General features: G+C 52.3%; 1 protein-coding gene and 1 long non-coding RNA gene across 9 annotated transcripts in view; one reads left to right on the top strand and one right to left on the bottom strand.

The window, feature by feature from the left end:
• Window positions 1-2: 2 nt before the first annotated feature.
• Cbfa2t3 (CBFA2/RUNX1 partner transcriptional co-repressor 3) overlaps window positions 3-24608 on the bottom strand; it is a 75612-nt gene continuing 51006 nt past the window's right edge. For 5 of the 8 annotated variants that reach the window (XM_021229005.2, XM_040735388.1, XM_040735376.1 and 2 more), the window contains 10 exons: window positions 22104-22181; window positions 17937-18178; window positions 17649-17738; window positions 13328-13509; window positions 12525-12754; window positions 10252-10337; window positions 9380-9578; window positions 8828-8896; window positions 7540-7730; window positions 3-5825 (listed from right to left, as the gene is read on the bottom strand). In XM_021229005.2, the coding sequence (XP_021084664.2) occupies window positions 5556-5825; window positions 7540-7730; window positions 8828-8896; window positions 9380-9578; window positions 10252-10337; window positions 12525-12754; window positions 13328-13509; window positions 17649-17738; window positions 17937-18178; window positions 22104-22181 (1637 nt within the window). In that variant the 3' untranslated portion in view covers window positions 3-5555. Of the gene's footprint in view, window positions 5826-7539; window positions 7731-8827; window positions 8897-9379; window positions 9579-10251; window positions 10338-12524; window positions 12755-13327; window positions 13510-17648; window positions 17739-17936; window positions 18179-21018; window positions 21127-22103; window positions 22182-24608 lie in introns of those variants that run through there. The other 3 variants (XM_021229007.2, XM_040735372.1, XM_040735362.1) reach the window with 2 other exon arrangements.
• LOC121135993 lies at window positions 20456-24589 on the top strand. The gene is made up of 2 exons (XR_005873106.1): window positions 20456-20622; window positions 22106-24589. It is a non-coding gene; the product is annotated as an uncharacterized LOC121135993 (long non-coding RNA).

Here is a 24608-nt window from a genome sequence, read left to right as displayed (position 1 = left end):
CCTTCATAGCAAACGTTCACTTTATTACACAGATGTGATTAACCTGATCGTGTCCATGGCCCACAGGGCAAACACACAGAACAGCAGAAGATAGCAGTGGGCAGTATGACACAGCACCCAGACATGGAGGGTTGTGGGCCACAGCTTTTCATGAAGAAAACATCCAGTATTTTCCTCCCAACTCCCACAGGAGGAAAAGAAATGGAAAAGCAATGGTTCACGGGCAGGCTGTGCGTGGCTGTGCTCTGGCCTAACCCGTGGCCCACCCCAGATATGGTGTGAGCTGAGGGCTGCTGGGCCTTGTCTGGGTGGGAGCCGGTGCTGTTCCTTTGAGGATGTTGTGAGTAGGCTGCACTTTTGAGTCAGATGCCGCATTCCTGTTTCCCAGTCTGGGTTGCTACTCTAAGAGCCAACTGAATTGAAAGAAAAGGAACAGAAAACAAGATAGAGTATCCTAGAATTTGGGGACTTGTGCACATTGTTGACAGACTGTTCTGAGCTTTGTCTGTAAGCTGTCTACAGGAGTAGATAGCTCCCCTGAACCCAGCTCACCTCCAGTTTCTCTATCTTCTCTTCCTCTTGCCAACACGATGGTAACCCAGGGGTCTCTCCCCAGGCTCATTTTAGAGACTTCCCTACATGGTAGGAGCTTCAGGAAGAGTAATGAGTTATCAGGGGAGCCTGTGGATGGTCCCAAACACCTGGCAAATTCCCCCTACCATCAGTGGATCCAGTAGGAATGGGCTGGACAGGTTCAACTTTAAGCTACTTGGGATCCTGACAAGATGGGAATGGTACCCAAGTGCTCCGAGGAACAGGGTCCTAAGAGTGCTACTGTCTCAGAGGAGGCCAGCATTGGCTTGCTTTCCTCTTTAGAGATCCCTCTTCTTGGCAGACTCCTGGAGTCAAGGACTGCCTCTACTTTCAGGCAATATGGTTGCCTAGCATAGCATTACAGAGCTCCTGAGCAGTTGCTGGCTCCTCTTCCCGAGCAGGTCCAGATGTGTCACAGTTGCCATAAGAACTTGTCCAATCTGTTCACAATGCCTGCGGTTGGAACTCATTTCTGGAGTTGTCTAAAACAGACCATGGTGGGGCAGAGCACCGAGGGCTGTTGACTCATGGGTGGATATTCTTAGGGTACCCCTGGCCAGCTCAGGGCAAACAGAGTGGAGGGCAGGGGAGGGCCTAGTGTCTTTGGTACACTGAGGAAGCTGATACTACTCTGAGTATAGTGGGTAGGGAGATGATAGGAAAGATGGATCTACAGATGGCTGTGTGTGGGACTGGAAAACACAGACACAAGAATGGCATGTTGGGATGGTGAGGTAAAGACAGTTTGGGTGGTGTGGGCAGGTAGATGAGCGGACGCATGGATGATAGATGGAGAGCAGGTGGGCCAACGTAGATAATGGGGAAGTTAATGGGTTCATGGAAAGAGGGCTGGATAAGTCAGAAGGATGGACTCAGGAAAGTGTCAATCTATCAGTGTGGTTAGGCTGAGGAGCACAGTAATGGACAGATGCCAGAGATGATACTTTGGTGTCAGCCTAATGATTTATTTGGAGAAACTAAAAGAGAACATTGGGACCCATCCTGATCTCTGTCCACTGTGGCTTTGAGATAGCATTGCCCATAGCCATGCCTCCTATTCTGTCCTTCTCCACCATCAATGACCTTCTCAGGTCTTCTGACAGATGTCCCTGTTGACTGACTCCTTTGGGGGGAGGAGGGCTGAGACTTCTCACCTTGGCAGTAGGACCTCATCAGGCAGTAGGACATAAGCTGTAGTATACTCCAGCCTGCTCCTATACACCTGTGACCATATGTGGAGCGAGAGCCATTGGCCTCTGTTCCTGTGCAGGTGTGAGGACTGAGCTGGAAAGAATCCTCCTGGGCAGCCCTTAGGCAGCAGACTGGAGAAAGGCCAGTCTGAGTTTAGGGCAGGGTTAGACAAGGAGATGAGAGGAGGGATGGGAGAGGCCGAAGGACACATGACAAGAAGTCATAAGGTCATGAGACAGGATCTGGGTTGGGCCTTGGGGTTGGAGAGTTCCGTCTGCCACCTGCCATCCGCACTCAGCCTTCCTGGTTTAGCTTTGGCCTCAGAACAGGAAATAAAGTTGCATTTTGATTTGGGGTTTCGGGGAGCAAGACTCTGTCAAAAGCCACATCCCGTAGGGGTTTGGTTCATGTTTGTGGCTACTAGGAGGCAGGACCTGGCAATTGTTCTTGGAGAAGATAGCAGGAGGGGCTCTCAGCAGGAGTCGGGGATGGAGTATGACTCTCTCCCTGCTCTGTGGAGAGCCCCAGGTAGACCGTAGGCTGAAACCAAGAGCATGCTGTGATTATGGCCACCCAGGGTATACCTCCCAACAAAGAACACCCATGAACCCTGTTCTTTCCAAAGCTTTGAGGTTGTTTGGTTCTCCTATGAGGTCTTTTGGTAGCTAAAGCCTGATCACAGCGCCCACAGCTTTTCCAGGGCCTTCACACCTGATTCAGGACTCCTCCAGACATCCAGTCAGAACTTAGCAGTATGCCTGGGATTCCCTCCTGCTGTTTCCGGTCCCAGTTTCCTCACTTAGCCCTCCCCACCCCCACCTTACTGCCACCTGATTCTGCAGTTGCCCCTTGACTGCTGAGCTCTTCCTATCAGCTAGCCAGTCCCTCATCCTGGGTGTCTACAGCTGCTGCTGGCCAACTCTCATCTGATAGTGTAGGGTAGGTGGGGGCTCTGCTGAACCTAAATATGGAACCTGGTTCCTGGAGGCTAATTTGGCTGGGCAGCATTTTGTTGTCCCTGGTGGGCCTTCTTGTCCCTAAAAGGGAGATAAGGGTGGTGTGGGTAGGGAAGGAGGTACAAGAAGCTAAAGTAAACTGGTGGGCCTTCAGGTAAGGGACCCTCTGTGACCTACCTCAGAATGGCTGCACCACATATGTGCAGGCCCTCTCAAGTCCTGACAGCAGGGTCATCAGGGAAGCCACCTCAGGACTCCTGGCCCAGACCTCTAGAGACTATACAGCTCTTAAGCACAGCCTGAGGACCTAGCTTTATTTCCCCACACACATGGTGCTCACCACCTACTGCCACCCAGAGCTTTTCCTATGAAGGGTCACTGGCTGGCCCTCCTGGAAGGACCAAGGATGCTGCATGCTGTAACAGAGACAAGAAGCATTGCATGAGGTGCATCTGGGAATGGAATCCAGTGATGCTTCCTGTGACAGGACAGGAGGTAGGTCTCTACCAGCACACAGACTCCGTGTTCACAGGCAGACGCTCAGGGCAACTGGTCCACTAGAAGGAAGGGCAGGAGGTCGCCATGTGTCCTGGCTTCTCTGAAACCCACAAAAATACATCTCTGTGGACTTGGAGGGCTGTGCCTCAGGAAACTTCCAGAGGATGAGATCTACCTTGGCCTTCAGAGCGAGGGTTGCTGTCAGGCTCCATTCAGGGTAGCACCAGGTTGATGGTGCCTAACAGGATCCTTCCATATAATGTTCTCATAAAGAATGAATTTTACAGTTGTGAAGAAATACCAGCCACCAAACAAGCCCACAGGACCACAGCTCAGATTCCTTTCAAAGTGTTTCCTAAATTTCACATACTTCTGTGGTTTGTCTTAATTTCTTTTTATTTGGCAAACATCTCCTCAGTACTGACGCTGTGGTTGGGACCTCTGTGGAGACTATTTACATTCACATTAACACACGCTGCACACCTTGCTCTGGGCAGGGCCCCCTTGGGCCCAGGGTTCAGGAGTAACTCCCCCATATTGCACGCTAGGCCTGTAGCTTGCTGCAGCCACACACAGGTGCAGACCCGGACTGTGTCTGCTGTCTTTCTGTTTGGTACAGGCATGAGCCTCCTTCCTTCATTTCCTCCTTGAATCCTTGAGGGAGCTGAGCGGGTGAAGGGCAGGGTGGGCAAGGACTGGAGTGCCGGTGGACAAGCATCACCATCACTCCCACGGCTGGAGACGAACACTGGGGTTGCAACACAGGGATATGTACAGCTGGGCTTGAGTCTTCCAGGGGAGGTGGTGGCTGCTGGCTTTTGTGTTTTTTTTTCCTTTTTTTTCTGTAAAAGTTTGAAAGAAATGACGGTAGCCACAGCAAGACACTGGGGTGGGGAGAGAGGGCTGCAGTGAGGGCGGATGGGACTGGGAGAGCAGAGAGGTAGAGGAGGGAAAACCAAGAAAGCGTGATTCGCTGTCTCCTTATGCTTTCAAAAGCAGTCAAGAATCAACCCAAAAGATTGTCACAGTTTCATTTAGGAATTGTGCTCTCTCTGGGAAGAACACTTTAGCACTTTTTTTCACAGGTGGAAAATGAATTATGAGAAGTCGCAGAAGGTGTGAGGACAGGTGGAGGTGCCTTCCTTGCATACAGGGACACACAGACATGGCCCTAGGGCACACAACACTCGGGCTCATGCTGACTGGGGCTTCTGGATATGGTGCTGAGGGTCATGTCTTGCTGCTGACCCCTTTGCCCAGCAAGGATGCTGCCCACTAGTCAAAAAGGAACAAAAGGTTTCTTCTTGACCCAGCCCACCAAATCCCAGTGACCCAACACCCCCTGACAAAATCAAAGCCAAAATAAAAGACCAACATCTAAACAAACCCAGGAATGGAAACACCATGAAAAAATACTTTGGCAGTGATAAAAATAAATTTTGGATTTTGATTTCTTGAGTTTGCTTTTTGGATTTCCTTTGGAGCGAGGTGTGTCTGGCATCCTTGGCTGGCTAGCTGGCAAGGTAGTTTACAGGTATGTTTCCTTTGCTTAAAAAAAACTTTTTGGATTTTTTTTTTACTTAAAGCCAAAGACTTTGTCATTAAAAAAAGAAATAAAACCTGAAACAAAAAAATGCTTCTTGAGTTGGAAATTGAAATTGTTCTCACCATCTCTGCTGCATGTGCCGATCCCTCTGGGGTTGGCTGGGTGAGGCAGCAGTTCTGGATAGAAAAATCACAGTTTCTTCCCTTTCTAATAAGGAATGGGGAGAACCCCACAGTTCTTTGTCCATTTCTAAGTAGCTTGTTTGCCAACAAAACAAAACAAAATCTCCAAAAGTTCTTCACTGAAAATAAAAGCCACCAATTAGGTTTCTCTGATTACAGAGAAAGCATGTGGTCTTCAGAGACAAAGACAGAGGATCAGAGACATAGGGAGAGTCAGGGCTTGGAAACAGAAGGAGACCAAGACATCAAGAAACACAGAGGCAGACATGAAAGATAGACAGTAACAGAGACAGACACAGAGGGGACAGACAGTGGCAGAGCTGGCCGTACTCTGTCAGAGCCACTGTCTGCAGCTCCGCAGTGATATCTGAGGATGCTTGTGAAGAGAGGCTGTAGGAGGTCCTGGCAAGACCTTGTCAGGTAGCTGAGGCTGCATGAATGCAGTTTCGTTGGATCTGTGTTTTCTTTTGGAGAGAAGCAGTAGCAGCAGTGACTCCACCTGGCCAGCTCCAGGCATCTAGTGGGCCAAGGTGGGGCCAGGAGATTGGCAGGGCATGGCGTCCATGGGCTGGGCGTTGGATCTGGAGGTCAGCGGGGCACAGCAGCGTCCAGTGGGCCTGGTGGGCCCGGAGAGCAGGGGCGGGAGGGCCCTGCCGAGCCGGCTTCACTGGGACTGGCAGTAGCATCAGGCTGTCCAGGCAGAGGGTCAGCCACTGCAGCTGCGGGGCCCTGCAGACTCTGGCCGCATACATGATGGTGCTTCTCCCAGTCCTTGTGCTGACAAAAGGACCCACAGTAGCGTGCTGCGTTACAGCCACTACAAGTCTCACTGGCCTTGCGCCCACAGTTCCAGCAGCTCTGGATATGGAGAAGGGCAAAGGAGATGGTCAGGATGGGACAGATGGCACATGCCCAGATAACCTGCCACTGCTGAAACAGTGAGTGTGTGTGTGTGTGTGTGTGTGTGTGTGAGTGTGAGTGTGTGTGTGTGAGTGTGTGCGTGTGTGTGTGTGGTGTGTGTGTGTGAGTGTGTGTGTGTGTGTGTGAGTGTGAGTGTGTGTGTGTGTGTGTGTCCACTCACAGCTGCTAAAACCCAGTTAGGTTTTACCCAGGAAAAGGGAAGAAGCAACTAAGCTGTCAAGCATTCACTGACCCCTTTTGGGAGGGGAGGTGGTCATTGACCAGGATTCCCTTTTCTGGTTATATTTCCTTCAGGGGATGGCTGGAGATCCCTTGTATGGTGGCTGGGCTGTGGGACTGGGAGGCTGTCCCTGCTTCAGGAATCAAAGCCTACTTCTTGTCTCTATTTGGTTTCTAAAGTCCTTGGCTTCACCCCTGCCTGCTATTCTCTGGCTTATACTGCTCTGCCCATGAGGGCCTTGCTGGCCTCTTCATCAGGATGGCCGTGATACTTGAGGACTCTTTGTTCCCTTTCCCCAGGTCTGCTCATATGTCACATCTAGTGATGTACTTCCCAAACTATCTTCACCTCCAAATACCCAACACTCTGGTGGCTGGCTCTTTGCCCATCTCATGAGCTCTGAGATCTGGTGTGTGTATGCATGTGTGCATGAGCACATGAGTGTGTGGGTACATACGTATGTGTGTGCATGTGGAGGCTTGAGGACAATCTCTGGTATCATTCCCGGATACTGTTGACATTATTTTAAGATAGGGTCTCTCACTGGCTAAGAGCAGTGGTTCTCAACCTGTGGGTCTTGACCTCTTAGGAAGTTGAATGGCCCTTTCACAGGGGTTGCCTAAGACCATTGGAAAACACATATATTTACATTATGATTCATAACAGTAGCAAAATTACAGCTATGAAATAACAATGAAAATAATTTTATGGTTGGGAGTCAGCACAACATGAGGAACTGTATTAAAGGGTCACAGCATTAGGAAGGTTGAGAATCACTGACTTAGAGCTTATCAGTTAGGCTAACATGGTGAACCAATGAGCCTGGGATCTACCTGGTTTTGTCTCTCTAGTGTTGGAGACCTGACCCTTCCTACAGGGCAGCGCATGAATGACTTTCCCAGAACGGCTATTCCTTTGTTCCTGATGTCCTACCAACCAAACTCCTGGTGCACAGGAAACAGTCTTCAGAAAGTCCTCCTTCACCTACCCTGTTGAATGGAGCACAGTGCTCAGACATTCACACACACAAGGGCATAGCTCTCATGGCTTTCTCCTTCCTGTTCATAGAGCATCTACCTGTGAGCCAGAAGCTGAGGGAGGCCCTAGGGTCCTGAAGTCTCCTTAAACCTCTTGCTTTCACATATTAAACAAGAGAGGGTTTGTATCAACAGGCTTTATTGTGATATGGGCCCCAACATGTGCCAGGCCCCCAGACAAACCATTACTCATTGGACCTTCAATTACTGCTACTTGCAGGTTGGGAAGGCCCCACCAGGCCTCCTGGGTCTCTGTATTTACTGACAAGCAGTGCTGAACAGACTGCATGCTTGTTTATGCCACTGGGCTAGAGGTTGCACGGGTGTAGTGTTCTAACCCGGGTTTGGTCAGCCCTCAGCAGAAATGGTGTATGGAGGTGGCCAGTGACCTTACCTCACTGGAGTCCTCTTGTTGGTTGATGACAGTCAGGGCATCCTCTGAGGCCTGTCGCTTGGCCTCAGCCAGGGCTCGTTCCATCTTGGCACGCTCTGTGGTGATGAGTTCATGGGCTTTGCGCTCTGCATCAGACACAGCTTTCTGTAGTTCTGACATCGCCTGGCGCTTCACCTCATTCACGGCTTCTTCTGTGAAGCACAGAGGTGGGCTTGTGGTCACACTGGCTAGCAGTCACCCAGGCTAACTTACCTGGGGTTCTGGACCCTCTACACTCACAACTTGGGTAGGAGCCTAGATGCAGTTGTATGCACACATGCCTACTGTACATTGTATGTGTACACACAAAGGCACAAGTCAGTGATCCCATACCTTTGCTAACAGGTTTGTGGATGAAGTGTTTATCTAATTGTTCTTTATCAATAAAAACTTGGGAGTCAGATATAGGAGTAGAGAAGTGGCAGAGAAGCGAACAGTAACCTCTTTTTCTCTTTCCTCAAGCCAAAAGGCCGATGTCCCTAAGCCTCTCTCTACCACTTCCTGTGTCTCTCTAAATGTCCTGAGTCTTCCAAAATCTCTATGGCTAATTTTGGTCAGCTAGGAGCTAGCTCTGTCATCTGATTCCAGGTGAAGTTTACTGGCAGTCTCGGGAGTGTCAGAGTACAATCAAAATATCCCACAGCATGTGGATGAATGTGCGAGTCCTGGGCATGTAGGCAAACCCTGGTCAAGAGGAACAGAGCTATGGGTAAGCTTCCAAAGCTCAACCTGCACCTGCTAGCGTCATGGTCCTCACAACGGTGTGCATCTTCAGAGGGTGAGGGATAGTTCCCACCCCAGGTTCTGGTGTTCAGGATTCTGTTCTAACAGGCTCAGGCAAACTGCTGCTGTGAAGGACCTGCTTTAAGGACAACAGGTCTGCTCCTTGGCTTGGGCCTATCCATGGGAAGCCAGAAGGGGACTGTGTGAACTTTGATTGTAAGTACCTGATTCATATTCATATTCTCTCTCTCTCTCTCTCTCTCTCTCTCTCTCTCTCTCTCTCTCTCTCTCTCTCTCTCTCTCTCTCTCTCTCCTCCCTCCCTCCCTCCCTCCCTCCCTCCCTCCCTCTCTCTCTCCCTCCCTCCCTCCTCTCTCTCTCTCTGCATTTCTATATGTGTGTGTGTGTGTGTGTGTGTGTGTGTAGCCCAAACTTGTATAAATCTACGAACTTGCTGCATGTGGAGTCCATCTGAGTCACAGACACTTTTATGGTTGTCCCTAGGTCTATTCCTATAGCTTTACTCACCAGCCTTCCTCCAGATCTCCTCAGGCATATAGGCAGAGAGGGTCCTGGGCATGAAATCCCGGTGCACATCTGAAACAAAGGGACAGGGATACAGTGTCATATACAAGATGGGGACTTCAGTTGCCTTGTTCCACACTAGATTACTTTCCACTCTGGCCAGGACTTGAAGGCAAGGGACATTTGTTCCTGGGAAAGAGGGCTTCACATGCCACCAGGGGAAAGGGTAGATTGGGGTGGCAATGCTCTATAGCCAGCGAACATGGATCCAGGCTGGGAACTGGGAATGTCCTAGACCTCTCCTAGTCTCTGTGGTCACCACTGTGGTGCACGGGTAAATAGAAGCCCCTAAGTACCACCTCCTAAGCTTGGCCTACTAGAACCTGGGACATATTTCTGCAAGTGAAAAAGGCCCCCTTTTCCAAGTGATGCTGTCTGTTTAAGTAAGGCCTGACTGTTGGCCAGCTTTCTGGGGAATTAAAGGCATCCTACAGAGACTGTGTAGGGCTAGCAACCCCTCACTATAGGTCTTCCATGTTCTTCCTTGGTACATACCTAGCTGAGACCCCTCAGGGCCACTGCAGCTGTTGAGGGGCCGGGCTGAGGAGGGACTGGGGCCCTTCTTCCCTTCCTCGGAGTCACTGTAGCACCGGATCCAATGGTTGAGTTCTTCACGGTCAGCCTCCTGGCACCGGCGCAGCACAGTGAGGGATCGTCGTGTCTTCTCCACCATATCCATAATGCAGTTCAGGAGCTGCAGGTGGGTGGCAGGGCCTTCAGTACGTTGGAACCGGGGCTGTGGCCAGATGTGGCCATCCAACATGGAGGGGGTGGTCAGGGAGCCAGCTCACCATCCCTGAAGGCAGGGCACAGAAATCTACCTTGGCTCCCCACAGTGAATGGCTCCTAGTGCCTGTGGGCACCCAACTTGAATGGGAACATCTTTGGATGTAGGGTAGAGGCTTGGGGGCATTCCTTCGAAACTCTGAGAGCAATATGCCTTGGGAACATTCCCAAGAAAGAAGCAGGTAGGGGATATACACGTCAGGGTGCATGGTGGTCAGAGGAATGGAGACACGGTCCGCTTGGCCTGGCCAGGGGCTCAGGCACCTACCATAAGATGTCCTACACCACTGGGGCTCTATTCTGCAGGTCTCTGAACAGGAAATAGTGGAGGAGGAAGGACCTGTCTGCAAGGTTCAGCATCCTTGTCTCTGATCTCTCACAGCACCCTGATAGGTCAACAATAGACAATGATGCTCCATACAGGGACAGGCAGACAGCAGGCCCTAGACAGGTCTTGCCAGGAGATGCTGAACCCAGAAGAGCCCAGACTCAGTGTTGTTACCCACCCCAGCCTTAGGATCCAGAGATGGGAAGACATTCTGGAAATCACAGGGGCCCAGTAACCCCACCTGGACACTCACACTGTTGAGGTGTTTCCACTCTTCTGCCCACTCACGTTCTGTGAGCCTATGGTCAATCACTTCTTCTTGTCGAGACCCAGGCATGGCTGAAGAAAGGGCAATACACATTTAGGCCCCCATGCAGGTGCCATGCCCCATACTTACTCATAACTAAGCCCTGACATGGATCTCAGGTCCTGCCCCCCACTCCCAGGTGCCTCCTACTTCCTAAGTACCATTCCTACCTCAGGGCACCAGGAATAGGATAAAACATTTGTCATCCCTGGTTCTGCCTTGGCCATTCATTCCCTTCCTACTAGCCTTCTAATCCAGCTCCTCTTGCTTTTTCTATGCCTATTCCTGATAGGCAGCTCTAGATCCACTTTAAGGGTCTGTCTTATCATGGTCCAGAAACCTCAGGGCCTCTGTGCAGCTGCTCAACTTGTGTGTGTTTATGACTTCCTCTCAAATATCTGTACTCCTATGCATTCCTCAAAGTCCAGGCCACAGGGCCCCTCTACAGCTGCAGAGTCTTTGGAATTCCTCAGGCCATGTGTGTCTCTGGTCCCTAGGTACAAGGCTTCCCTGTTTATTCTAACCTCCCAGACTGTCAGCTCCATGAAGAAAGATGGTATGTTGTGTTTACCTCTGGGTCCCCAGGCTGAACTGTGGCATGGGTGCTTACCAGCCCTGAGTGTGATCTTGGGATCAGATCTGCTGGCAGCAGGATCAGACAAAGTAGCAAGCCAGGATGGCTCATTCCCCATGAGATTCTGGGGCCCTTATCTTGCCATTCTCTACCTCAGTTTCCTGACTCTGCCTAGTTCTTAACATAGTGAGTAGTTAAAAAGATCCCAAGATAATCTGGTAAGCTTGGTGGGGGAGGGGTGTCCCCAAGCAGGGCTTGGTGCTAAGCACTGTTCCTTTCTTTCTGCTCTGATGTTGGTGAGAAGGTCCATCTTTCCCATATTACAGATGAGGAGACTGAGGCTGGTGAAGGGGCATGTCTGTCCATAGGCAGGAAGTGGGGGAGGCAGTGTATGGTGTAAGCCAGCCTGGATCTGCGACCTTGGGGATGGCCAAATGGGGTGTGGTGGGGTGTGGGTTGTTACTGGCTGGGACATGAGGGGCATGATGGATCTCTTGGTTTTCCTGCAATGTCAAATACTCCCAGTGTAGTAACTGAGGCTGTGTAGGTGACCTGGTGCCAATCCAGGCTTCCTGGGGGCAAAGCCTCTCTTTAAACCTGCCACCAGTGCCTACGGATCTCCTAGTACCCTAACCTGAAATGCCTTCCTCGAGTGGCAGAAGGGCAGGGAGTGGCCACAGCCGTCATCCAGCAGCCTCTCTGGTTGCCCACGAGGGGCCTGTGCCAACGCCCCAACTAAAATAGAGGCTGAGATCTGTGCGACAGCTGGCGTTTATTTTTGCATTAGCAGAAGCGGGTGGGAATTAGCACCTGCCTGACCCGGCTGTGGTGAGCCAGACACTGTCACCTGCTGCCTAGGCCCAGGCCCTGGAAGCTTCCACAGTGTGAGGGGGTAGGGAGAGGCCTCTGCTGACCTGGTTCTGGGACCCTATAGGTGTCCTGAGTGACCCTGGATGGCCATTTCTAGCATTCCTTTCCAACACAGTGGGGTATAGCCTGGTTGGGCTAGGCAGGTGTTGCTGTAACCATCCGTGACTGCCCCCACTTGTATTTATTCTTTGTGCCTCGGTTTCCTTGGAGGTGTGAGTACAGGCTGAGAAATGAGAGTGCATGTGCTCAGTGTCAGCTGCTGTCCCTGTCATCAACAACGGGGCCAGGTGTTCTGTCAATGCTCCTGCTCTCACACAGCCATTTTGACAGAGAGAGAAACTGAGGCACAGGATAGTCACATGGCCCATTTCTGGATTCAAGGAAAGCTAGGCAGCCCTGCTGGTAGCCTTGCCCTACTCTGGCCTTAGGCTGCCCAGCCCAGGAGGGTGGTAAAGGCTGGTCCCCAGGATAGTGTTCTATGCCCTAGTGCTATTCTGTGTGTGAGAAGGGGCAAATTCGCTCTGAGGGTGCATGTCAGGTTACCTGGCCACTGGGGTGGCTACTGGTTCCTTCCACCTATTTCCTTCCTGGACAAATGTGGCATTGGTTACAGCTCCAGTATCTTCCACTAGAGCATAGGTACAGCAGCTGCTGACTGAGCCCCTAAATAAATACACTTAACTCTAATACAAGCACATGCAGGCTTATACATGTGGGTTCACACACTCTCTGTATCCATACCTCAAGGGGTCAATGGCATTCTCACACTACTTACCAAGGGGCCGATGGCGCTCCCGCAGCTCTCGGGGATCAGGATGTCGGTAGGAGTCCCGGAAGTGGTGGGCCATGGCCATGTCCTCAAGGCGATAGTGTGGGGGTGGGGGTGGTGTAGGGTGGGGTAACCCATTGCTGGGACTGCAGCGCTGGGCAGGGCTCAGGGTGCAGGACCGCTTACTGAGGTGGTCGGGGTGCAGAGGGTCCCGGTCTGACCCATTCTCTTTGGTCCTGATCAAAAAAACAAATGGCCAATGGATATCAGTCTCAGTCTTGCACAGATGGTAATAACAGAGGTGAGGGGAGCAGATAGAGTGGAGGCAGAAACTCAGAGGAGCCCCACTGGGTTGTGGTCCCCCACTCTGGTACTCCTGGTGGAGAATGGGGAGAGGGAGACATCCAGGGTCCCATGGCCAGGCGTGGTCCCCACTGTAGTACAGTGGTAGGACCAGTACCTCTGTGGCCAGTCAAGGGGTCCAGTCCAACCCAGCTACCATAGGCCCTAGGCTCTAGGTCACTCAGGGTCTACAAATAACACAAAAAATGAGTTCTGGTGGATAGACCTCTTCCTGAGCTGCTGTCCTCCAGGGATCCCAGAGACCCTGGGTCCATTGCTCAAATAGGGCAGTATATGCTGCAGAACCCAGTGTCACCAAGCTGCCCCCGAAGCACACAGCAGTATTAGCAGCACTTGATCAGTTCTGCCGTAGATAATAGACTGAAGCAGCTGTCTGGCAGAGCTATGGCAGAAAGAGGCTGCCTTGGGTCATCTCCCCGTCCTGTGAATTTGTGAAAGGCTGCTACCTGTCAGGTGTTCTCCTCTTGCCGTTCTCATTGACTTCCAGCAGGAGCTCAGAAGAGTCGACAGGGGAGGTGGCACTGGCATCCAGAAGCAGTTGTTCATGCTGGGCCAGGTACTGGGCAGGTGTCTGCTTGGCTAGGCGGGCACAGTGCAGGAGCTCTCGTTGCAGCAGTGGAAGATTAGCCTGTGGGCAGGACGGGCTTTAGCCACAGTTGACTGTCAGCTGGTATGCAAACCTACATAACTTGTTCAGACCAGCCCACAGCCCAGGGCTGCCTCTGTGTGACTCAGGGTTCTGGATCCCTCAGGTTCCTTGTTCCTTCCCATGGCCCCCAAAATGCACTGGCCAGGAGCCCCACAGAACCATCCCCTCTTCCCACTGCCTCCTACTTTCTAGCCTCAGTCTAGAATAAAGCTCACAGCAGGCCCTCAGACATTAGTGCATGCCTTCTGCAGCCATGCAGCTCTGAGCACATGGGGAATATGACCTGCATGAACCCCAGACTCAGTCATGACATCACAACTCGATTCTGCATTAGAAGATGAGGCCACCAGAGCTCACAGACTCTATCTTTAAACCTCTGAACTTCACCCTAGTGCTGGGCCAGGGTCTCCAGGCAATGCTGGTGGTCAGCCTTTCCAGAGCTGCTGTGGGTAGGGTGGCAGGCTGGCCCTGAGCATGCTGGGCAGGGGTCCAGTGGAGGGCTCTTGGGAGAGCCAGAAGTTCTAAGTACTTGTAAATAAACATGCTCCACAACTTTCCCATGCGCTTCAAAGCTGCCAGGGCAGCCTTCTCCAGCCTCTGCCTCCTCAGTCCCTGTTGGCGCATTCAACCGGCCCATCAGGCAGCCGATGCATTTTTGTTGAGCTGTGTGGCTGCCAAGCCTGTTTTTCTGTTTGGATAGCTGAACGGTGGCCAGCTCACCATCTGCCGACCACGTCAGAAGCATGAGCTGGGATGAGGTCCTGGGAGGTCTCAGTAGCCCAGAGTCTCTTCCCTCACCAGGCCCCCACCCACCCTGTCCTCTCCTTGGCTAGCATGGAGGGGCGGGGGCTGGGCATGAGCACCATCTGGTTGCTGTTAGGGTGGGGAAACATCTGGGGTTCTGGCCAGCTGGGGCCATCTGGGAGCTGGAGCCTCGGGTGGGGCAGCTTCTGAAAAGCCCCACTGTCCAGTTCCATGAGGGCGGGTGCGGGACAGAGTGGAGGGAGACCTAGGTATCAGGTAGGCTAGTCGAACAGTCCAGATACACAGCAGCTCTTGGCTGGGGGTACAGGAGCACTGTTCACCCAGAAAGAACAAGTCCCCATTCTTCTTCAAAAGTCCCAGACATCATTCAGAGGACACACCGAACTGGTACCCTGGGCCCCAACTTCACTTGTCGTGGAGACTTTGATGTCCAGAAAAACCTAAACTATCTTTCTCCTCAGTGGGACCCTGGGAGAGGATACATGGTACACAGAGAACCACCATAGTGACAGCTAAGCCATGAGTCTTATGCTTCCCTTTGCTCTGCAGAGCCCTTTCACCACAGGCTGAAGATGTGGCGAGCCACTCACCCTGGTTGGGCTACTGAGGAGTTTTATGACCTTGGGAAGTCACACAACTGCCTCCTGCCTCATCTGTGAACCAGAGCTCTGGAAGCCCTGGTGTGATAGGCTCCAGTGAACCCCATGGGAATTAACTCAGTTCTTCCTATCACCTGTGTGGCAGGCAATTTTATCTTGCCTAGGAAAGGACCCAAGAGGGCCTGCAGTTGGAGCCAAGCTCTGTTGAGCCACACCTTCAGAACAGTTTCTTCTCAGAATGGCATCCCAAGAGGTGGCCACGAGAAGCACCGCAGAAGCCAGGAGGTCCATGACTATTCCCGAAGGTGCTATGCTGGCTCTCTGATCAGCCAAGAGGGGGCCCTATCCAGTGAGGGCAAGGAGGCACCTGGAGCTGCCTGAGCTCTTCCTCTGTTTCTAGACCATTGGTGCTGGGCTCCTACCCTGCTGTATCAGCAAAGTAGTCATACCCTCTGAAAGGGCAGAGTGGGCCAGTGCTCTGGCTCGTGTCTTGGCAACAAGGTTAGAAGGACTCGCTGGAACCTCTCACTTTTAGGTTTACCTTTGGCTCTTACTGTCCCTCCACCCTAGGAGCTCTGTATCACCACCACCATGAGGCACAGAGATCTTGGGTGAGCTATGAGGTGGGCAGTGAGAAATGAACATGGAGAGGGTCCCTGGACAAAGCAGTGCTGGGCAAGACGTTCTACCCAGTACTTGCCTTGGGTGATGCCATACTAGGTTAGGGTAGGAGGGATGTTGTTGGTAAGAACTATGGGCAGTGGAAGCTGGGATATTCCAGGCATAAACAGGGTGGCCAACGCTACCAAGCATCTGCTCTAATGACAAAATAAGCAGGCGCATGGCATCCCAAAGACACGGTGGCAGAGTCAGCAGTATGTGGAGGGTGAGGAGAATGAGGGCCTCCAACGCACTGCAAACAACTGGCAGATGGCCCACGTGCTGGCGCCGTGGCTTCTCTGTTGTCACTAGCTCCAGTGTGAGCCCAGCAAGGTGTGGGTGTGAGGGAGGAGGGGAGTGGGATGGGGTGTCTGTGGGGTCCACCTGTGAAGTGCCAGAAGGAATGGGGATGGTAGGACATGAACTGTGAATTTTGTGGGAACTCTGAACTATAAAAGACCCAAGCCCAAACCCAGCCTTGGGTCTCTACCAGATGGAAAAGTGAGGGTTTCAGTTCTTCTGCCTAGTAACTTGACAGTGTCAGGTCCTGTTTGTGCCCTCCACGGGGTCAACAGGGCATCTGTGCAGAGATGTTTATAATCCACTCTTGGTCTGTTTTAACTGGGCAGTTAAAAAACTTGCTGATGTAACTACCCTGAGAGAATGGAGGACTCCAGAATACAGAGGGGTGGGGCCGGCCTAGGGACTGCTCACATCTTGGAGCTTACCCCTTGTATGGTCTGACCTTGAACTCTGACTAAAGGAGAGCAGGAAACATAACCTGGGGCTGTAGCTGTAAGTGGAGGTGGGTGCCCGAGGGTATGGGCATGCTAGCATCTCTCTGAGAGGTCTCAATGGAAAGAGATCACATGGCCTAACACATTGGGAAGCATGCCACCCTCATGCCTCTCAGCGTGGAGGGCTGCAGTGCATCACAGGCCCTATATGAGGACCTGGCTCATTCCGTGTGTGTGTGTGTGTGTGTGTGTGTGTGTGTGCATGCACAGATTATCATATTTTACAATCCAACATCTCACTAAGCCTGGTGGTGCACATCTGCAACCCCAACTACTGGATGCTGAGGCAGGAGGATAAAGAGTTCAAGGCCATCCTGGGAAACTTAGAAAGGGCTAGAGCTGTAGCTCAGCAGTAGAACACTTGCATGCACAAGACTGTGTTCAGGCAGGGCAGTGTGGCTCACGCCTTTAATCCCAGCACTTGGGAGGCGAGGCCAGCCTGGTCTACAACAGTCAGTTCCAGGACAGCCTCCAAAGCCACAGAGAAACCCTATCTTGAGAAAAAAAAAAAAGACTGTGTTCAACCCCAGCACTGAAAACAAACCCACAAAACCACAAAAACCAACCCAACCCTCGTTCCCAAACAAATGCAGCTTCTCAGAATCTGAGGGTTTGGGCTGGGGTGAGGAATCTGCCTTGCTTGGGGGCCAAAGGGACCCAGTGCAATGTCATCACTCATTCATGCAGACCTAGTCCCAAATTTGCGTCCGTGTTTAGCACAGCATCTTGTTACCCTGCTGTCTAGCCACATGCCTGCCTGTCCATCACCTGGTCACTGCCCTCGGCACCCATTCCTTCACTCTACTCCAGCCACACGGACAGGTGCTGTTCCTCCATCCCCAGGGCCTTTGCATGTACTAGTCCTGTCTCTTAGAAGGCGCTGTGAAGCCTTCTCCAGCATTCTCAGTCACCATGAAGTGCCCATCCTTGATGGATTTGGAAATATTTCCTTACTGTACACATTTCCAAATTCTACCTGGTTGACAGCACTCTCTTCCCACAAGGTTGTTTCTTTAGGGAACTTTGTCTAGCTGTTCATGCGATCCCCTGAGCCTTGCACTGCCCATGGCATGGAGTGGGCAACTAAAAACTCTGCTGAGGGATGAGAATACACTGTCTTTGTTGTTGTTGTTTTTGTGGCTGACTCATGATGGCTAGCAACTAGTTTACAGGCGTAACTAGTCAGATCTGGTGGCCAGCACCATTTTCCTGGGCAGCTGAGAATGATGCCTGGTAGGGAGGGGGATTGGGGATTGGGGCCTCTCAGGGAGCCCCCAGGTAGGATGGATTTGGTTACCTTCAGAAAGGGGATGACAAATGGCCGCAGTGGGAAGTTGGTGGCTTCTTGGAGCTTGGAATGAAATTCTTCGATCGTCAGGGTTGAGTTCTGCAGGAGAGAACACCCCACTTAAAGGCTCCTATGTACTAACTGAGCCAGCTGCCCCACCTCCACCCCGGCAAGGAGGAGACTCAGGGCCTGGCCTGAGGGATGAGGAGAGCATAATGGAGCTGTAGAATAATGATGGAGCCCATGGCAGAGAGGTTGTCCTGGGCAACACGGATGCCTGATAGCCCAGAGACTCACCACCAGCCCCAGCACCAGCGTGCGCACACGCTCCCCAATCTCAGGCGAGATGTCACTGCCAAACTGCTGCAGGGTAGTGAGGAAGCGCTTGAGCTTGCTGAGCTGCCGTGCCCCACATGCCGGGGGCAGGTGCTGTGTGGACAGCGAGGCGGTAGATGAGGTGGCTGGGCCGTTGCTGAAGCCATTGGGTGTAGATGGGGCACCGTGGATGGCCGTAGGTGAGTGGCTGCTGCCGTTCATCACTGCAGGAGAATGATGACTGTTAGGGCATAATAACTGCACTTTACGATTATACATGGTGACAATGGTAACTATGACCCAAATGACAATGATGAAGACAGTAGAGTCCAGAGTGGCCATGGCCAGTATACTACACAGCTGCTGTTTTATCCTTGCAACCATACTGCGCTCACGGGTGTTATTCTCTTACAGATATGCAAACTGGTACTGGGGCGGTGACTCCCTTCACCTCAGGTACCACCAGGAGGGTGGTAGGGCTCACACCCTGGAAGTAGCTGCAGAGACAGACATTGTGAGACTGGCTTACAGTGTCCCTGGGTGCTTACCCTGGGCCTGAGGTCAATACCTTCATACCAGCTGATAATCTAGGTCCTCCACATGCAGCAGATGCCCAGTCCATCCAACCAGACTGACTCAGGTTTCCACTATGAGCAAGCATGGGGCCTCTTCACCCATGGTAGGGGAAACGAGAAGTCACCCCAATCACCCCAAGAAAAGGCCAGCAACGCTGCCTTTGCTGTAACAGCCTTAAGCAATACCTTCTACCTGATCTCTTTTCCGCCTCTGAGCAATGCCCCAACTCTCCTTAGCCCTGAGCACTGTCCTGGGAGCCTCTCCAACCCTGAGGACCCTGAGCCTCTCTAAGCCTCAGTAATGCCATTGCCAGCAAGCAGCCCAACGTTTGAGGTGATGGGACACAAGATCAGGCAGAGCGACTGTGACTCCCCAGGAGGAGCTGGTTGGGTTCTTCAGGAGATTTTGACACAGAAGGTTGTGTCCAGGGGATAGTTCATGCTGAGGACAATCAGGTGACTAAGAAGACATCTGATAAGCATGCTACAGGATCATGGCTGCCAGTCACTGTGCCATGGCTGACTAGATGACCCTGCCATCAACTCTGAGTATCAGGGCCAAGGCCAGGGGTTGCCACAGAGTCCTTTGCCTCTCAGCCCTGAGTGACAAAGGTATGATTAGCGGAGTCTGCAGATAGGTCAGAGTTCATAGGTCATGAATGCTACCTCTATATATGGCCATATGTCCACACACCTCTGGCTCACTTAACTGTTGCTTTTGTTCTTGTCTTATGCCCCCTAACCTTAGGGTGCCCCACTGTCTCCTGAATTGACCAAGTGTGCAGGAGCCGGGTTCTCAGAACTATGCTGAGAGTATAGATCTGGGGTGTCCTCGAGACTACAGTCCTTCAAGTTCCAGCTGTCTCATTCCACTTGTGGTGAGGCCTGATGGCGCTCTAAGTGCCAAGGGAGAGAGGGAGCCCTTTTTCTAGACTGAAGATCCCCCCAGCTTGTCCAGTTCAGAGACTCTAGCTGAGTTCCCCTGGGTATCCTCTTGCTTCAGGCAATGAGTACCTTAGCACGTCATTCTAGACTGCACCTGCCTGGACATCTTGACCCAAGCACTAGGAGGTGGCCTAAGGGCTGGGCATGGAAAGGTGAGGTGGGCCTTTATCTAAGTCCCTCCTTCCTAGCCCTCAAATCGCTGTGGCTTCTATGGCTCTTGCAGAATCCTGCTGCACCACTTCTCACACTACAGGGCTTGGGACCTAATCCTACTCGGCCAGTCTTGGAGCTTCTGTCTCCCCTATGAGCCCTCCATAGCCCTCTCTTGCTAACTAGTGCAGTGACCAGCTCTATCTTGCCCAGATACTGCCTGAGGCTTCCTCCCAGATAAACCTCCTGGGGCTAGGGTTGGTGGTTCCACACAAGCATGTTCTAGATCCACATAAGTAGACAGGGTCACTAAGGTCCTGGGATAAACAGTTCATGGGTAGACCTGCCTGCCCCCCCAACTTTCTGATCCTTCCACATGAGCATAAGACAGTACCCAGCCCCTTGGAGAGCGCATCTCCCCATTCCTCTGTCTTCACCTCCAGCCTGACAGTCACCGGATACAGGACTCTCACAGGTCCTCAGACAACCCCATATCACAAACCCTTGAGGGTTGGGGGAGCAGCGCCAGTCTAGATATACAATGCAGGCCAAACCTAGGTCTCTCTGCCAATGGTCCCAAGCCACTCTGAAGTTCTGAGGTGGGCTCTAGGATCACAGCATAGTCATCTTCCTTATTTCCCAACCCATGGCTTATGGAGCCTGCATATGCCTCCAACTGACCTGGGAGCTGGCCCTCACGAGATCACAACCCTGACAGACTCTACATGTTGGGTGTTATGTGAGGTACCCCTCAACAGCTGCTCCCAAGGGACAGAAGTTTCAGAGCATGTGGGGAGAGAAATGCAAGCTCACATGCTACCTTGGTGTTTTTATGCTTCCACTAGGCATGGAACCCTCTGCATTCAGTTCTAAGCAGCTCCTCTGTCCTAGTGGGGAACATGCACATGGAAGCTGAAGTCTTTCCACTGTTTCCCCAAATGATCTCAAGAGTCCATTCCAGTTCCACAATGACTGTATGCTAGCAGAAGAAGGCCAGGGTAAGTCTGTGCATGGGAGCACCCTTCTTGCTCTGGGGTGGTCAGTGATGTCTGCACATAGCATAGCAACAGCTCTGGGTCCTAGCCTCTCTAAGACCATGCCCAGAGGACCCCACTGGGTGGACTTCCCTCTCGCTAGTAAGTTCTGACAGCCACTGACACACATGCCCCAGTCAAACCTAATGACAGCCACTTGCTGTCACCTCAGCCAGACCAGGAGATGGCTTGTTGCCACGGAGACCTCACTAATAGAGGTGGACTTGTGTCTTAAGATCAAGCGTTTTATCACAAGGGCTCTTTTAGCAGTTTCTAAGACATGCCAATGTCCACATTATCTAGTCCACCACCCACCAGACCCAGCCTGGTCTGGTCCTGTCCTCCCTGAGGCCCGCTTACCAGCCTTGCTCTGAGCTCCTGGGTCCCCGGTGGCCTGTTCGCCTCACTGCCTGTCTGAGTTCCCTCCCGCGGCTGCCGGGCAGTCTCAGCAGCTAAAGAGACGCCAAAAATAGCCCCCAGCACAAGTGTTTTCATTACCACAACAGGTGTGTTACTAAGTTAGACTGCACACGTGTCCTTGGCTGATGTTTGGGGGCACAAACTAGCACCCCACAGCTCCCCTAGCCTTGATGCTTGGGTGGGAGTTGCCCTGGGGTGCATGGACCCAGTTAACATCTCTTCCACTCTTTCTCCCTGACAAAGGGAACACCATAATCACCACAACAAGAATCAGTCAACAGTTGATGGCTAGTCAGGCTGTCTGCCAGGCCCTAGTGTGTGGCCAAGCATGGCACAGAATGATGGCAGCAAGAAGGACAACATAGGGCATAAATAACACATGTAACCTCCTCCTTAATCTTAGAGCCCAGAAGTTACATGGCAGCTGCACACACCTGGGAGATACAGCTAATTGGCCCAGTTAAGACTGCTGAGGCATAGTAACACCTGATGATGGGGGACAAATACTCTGAATGTCACCCAGAGCTTTGGTGGAATCATCCACTAGTGACTGATACCCACAGGGCATGTGGTGGGGGTCAGACATGGCAACAAGGCTTTGCCAGCGTGGTGCATGAATCACCTTCAGTACTCCATACTGTGGCAGCATCTCTTTACAGGTGGGGAAACTGAGGCACAGGCAACCATACCTGCCCATCGTTACTCTGCCAACAGGGGGAGCCAGATTCTGTTGAAACAGTGAAGCTTGACTTGTTGACACTGACACATGTCCCACTGTCCCGTCACAGGCCTGGCACCTGCTCCAGTCAGCCTGTTTGGCTGTTGGGGATCAAGCTCAATGGGCATTCACAGGCAAAGGTCCCACAGCTCCAACACAATGTCTGAGGGTCTCAGTCTCTAGCCCTTAGGCCCCTGGGCCTCTCTTGTCTTTAAGTTGGCTAGAGATCCAACAAAGGGAGTGTAGAGGCAGAGAGAAGGACCCAGGTGGCCTCCTTAAAGCCCATGGTTCTTGTTATTTTACTTACAGAGACAGACCATGGACCACTTTAAGCAGCCGTGGAAACGGCCGTGGGGCAGAGACGTCGCAGGTCCATCCTCGCCATCTGTAAGCAAAATAAGAAGAACACGCTGTCAGGAGGGCGCCGCAGCGGCCCGTCCCCTCTGCTGTTTAGCGGCAGTCCTAGAGATCATGCTGTTGCCATTGGGGGATCAGTCCACTCCTCTGGGCCTCAGTTTCCTCCTCTGCAAAAATAACGGTTGCACTGGGCATCTGTCAGCACGAGCAGGGCACCTACCTCCTAAAAGCTACCCCCTCCCAGGAAGTGCCTGCCTACCCCTTTAGCACTGTCCTTAAGGGACTTGGTGCCCAAGCTTTGTGTTTTCAGTTGCTGAGACTCAGGTCTGAGGTACCTGAATGGGGTTGTCAGCAGAGACAGGCAGTAGCTCTAGGAGTAGTGAGCCCCCTGTCTCAGAAGCAGACAAGGGCAGATGGGAGCTCAACCCACCTAGGGGCTCTCTGCCTAAGAGGAGTGTAGTATGGTCAATGCTTCTTGCTCTGTCCCAGGTCTCCACACTCATCCTCCTGCCCATTTCCCCAGCTGGAGACCAATCTGTGCCCAGGGTTGTCACTGGGCCAGGAAAACCACAGCCCTCAAGTAGAGGTTCAAGGTCAGTCTCTTCATTTGGCTTGAAGCACTGGGCAGGAATCTGCAGCTGGCTGCAGAGGCTTTACCAGGACTGCCACCAACCAGGTGCAGGGGTGTGGTTAACCATGTGGATTAGGAAAAAACCTGAGGTGACCTCAGGAGGCCTGAGCCTCAGACTTATGCACCGACTAGTCACCCCACAGACTGGAAGAAAAATGAAAGCCTTGTGCTCTATAGACAGAGATGCAACCCCCAGGGTGGGACTGGGGGGCTGGAGGGACTCAACTCCTCCCCATGTACCACACATGCTCTGGCCACCCTCACATCTGTTTACAGGCCCCATGAAAGCAAAGCCCCATAGGTCCCAGCTGATCCCATCCTCACTCCTAACCAGGAACATCTGGTGTCCAGGCCAGCTTTTGGGATAAGCTGGTCCATGGGGAAATGCAGGCTGGGGGAGGCGCACCCTGAGGGTTGGTGACAGCTTAGAGTCCAAGATCAGCCTGTCGGCAGCTCTTCCTTCCTGCTTGGGGCCTCCAAACATCTGGAGGACCATTGTTTCAGGAAGTGTGTCACTGGTAGAGGTGGCACAGACCCCCAAACAAGCAATTCCTGTCCCTAAGTTAAGGCTTTGGTTGGTGACATCGGTACAGTCCCACAGAGCCCCCTCTCACCCACTGGATGAGCCTTGATTCTGCCCAGCAGTCAGAGTCTACCTGCAGTTCAGCCCAGAGGGAAGGACGGTTGGGAAAGAGGGAAAGCTGACTGCCAGTCACGGCACTATGGAAGGAAGAATGTGAGAAAAGGCACAGGTATCTCTGGCCAGGAGGAGCATGACCAGGAGGCAGACCAGGGCCTGGCAGGCCCATCTGTCCTCTGAAAGCAACAGGTTGCTAAGGGTAGAGTCTCAGCCACAAGAGGCAGAGCTAGGAGTCCCCTAGCTCTCAGACCTCTCAGAAGACTGGAAGGTGTATATGGGCATTCAGCCAGGAGGCAACCTGCCATGTGCTGGGCATGTTCTCAGACCGTCCCGGCTCTATGCCGCTGTACCTGGAGCCTGACACCCTGTCTACAGGACAAGGCTGGCCTCTGGTTGAGCTGGTTGCCTTTCTCTAGGCAGCAGAGCTTTGTTTAGAGCCCTATCTTTGAAGGGCAGAGTTCATGCTCCATGTCCAGGGATGGAGAGACCAGAGGAAGCGCCCATGCCCTGGAAACTAGGTGACACCAGGATGAGGTACTGAGACTCTGCCCTCAAAGAGGGGTCTTGCTTCAGTTTGAGATCTGAGCAGGGCCCCTTAAGTATGTGTCTTTGAGGTTGGGGTGGGGGTGGCACATGGCTTCTTTTTCCCTGCCAGAACACATAAGATACACTCCTAAGCCTTTATCTTGGGGTAAAGGCATGAGACATTGTCCCTTTTAATGGCCCAACCCTGGGAGTTTCTGTCTTCACAACTGCTCAGCAACCCAATGTCTAAGTCACAATCTTTCAAAGAAAAGAGGTGGCTATAGAGGAGAGCTGCCATGCTTGCTCTAGGCTGTCTGGAGTCCCCCAGCCCTGACCCCAGAGTGCTGTGTACTCCAGCCTCTGCTCTGGGCTACTGAGATGAGCCCAAGTACCTGGGGCCTTCAGATATCAGTGCTTGTAGGTTGGTACTAATGTCTGTTAACTTATTTCATTTCCACATGGCTGTAAGACAGGAACCACAGCAGGCCCCTACTTTATAAATGAGGAAGCCAGGCCAGAAAGGTTAAGGTAGCTAACCCAAAGTTGCTAAGTAAGCAGGAGGAGGGGGGATCTGAGCCTAAGCATAGGCTGCAAATGGATCACAGGTCCCATGATGTCAAATGTAGAGTACAGAATTTCAGATGGCTCCACTTACTCTA

This window comes from Mesocricetus auratus, unplaced genomic scaffold, assembly GCF_017639785.1.
Source record: "Mesocricetus auratus isolate SY011 unplaced genomic scaffold, BCM_Maur_2.0 Super-Scaffold_6723, whole genome shotgun sequence".
In the NCBI taxonomy this organism is placed as follows: Eukaryota; Metazoa; Chordata; class Mammalia; order Rodentia; family Cricetidae; genus Mesocricetus; species Mesocricetus auratus.
Note: the sequence above shows the minus strand (reverse complement) of the source record. Positions and strands in the feature narration are given on the sequence as shown.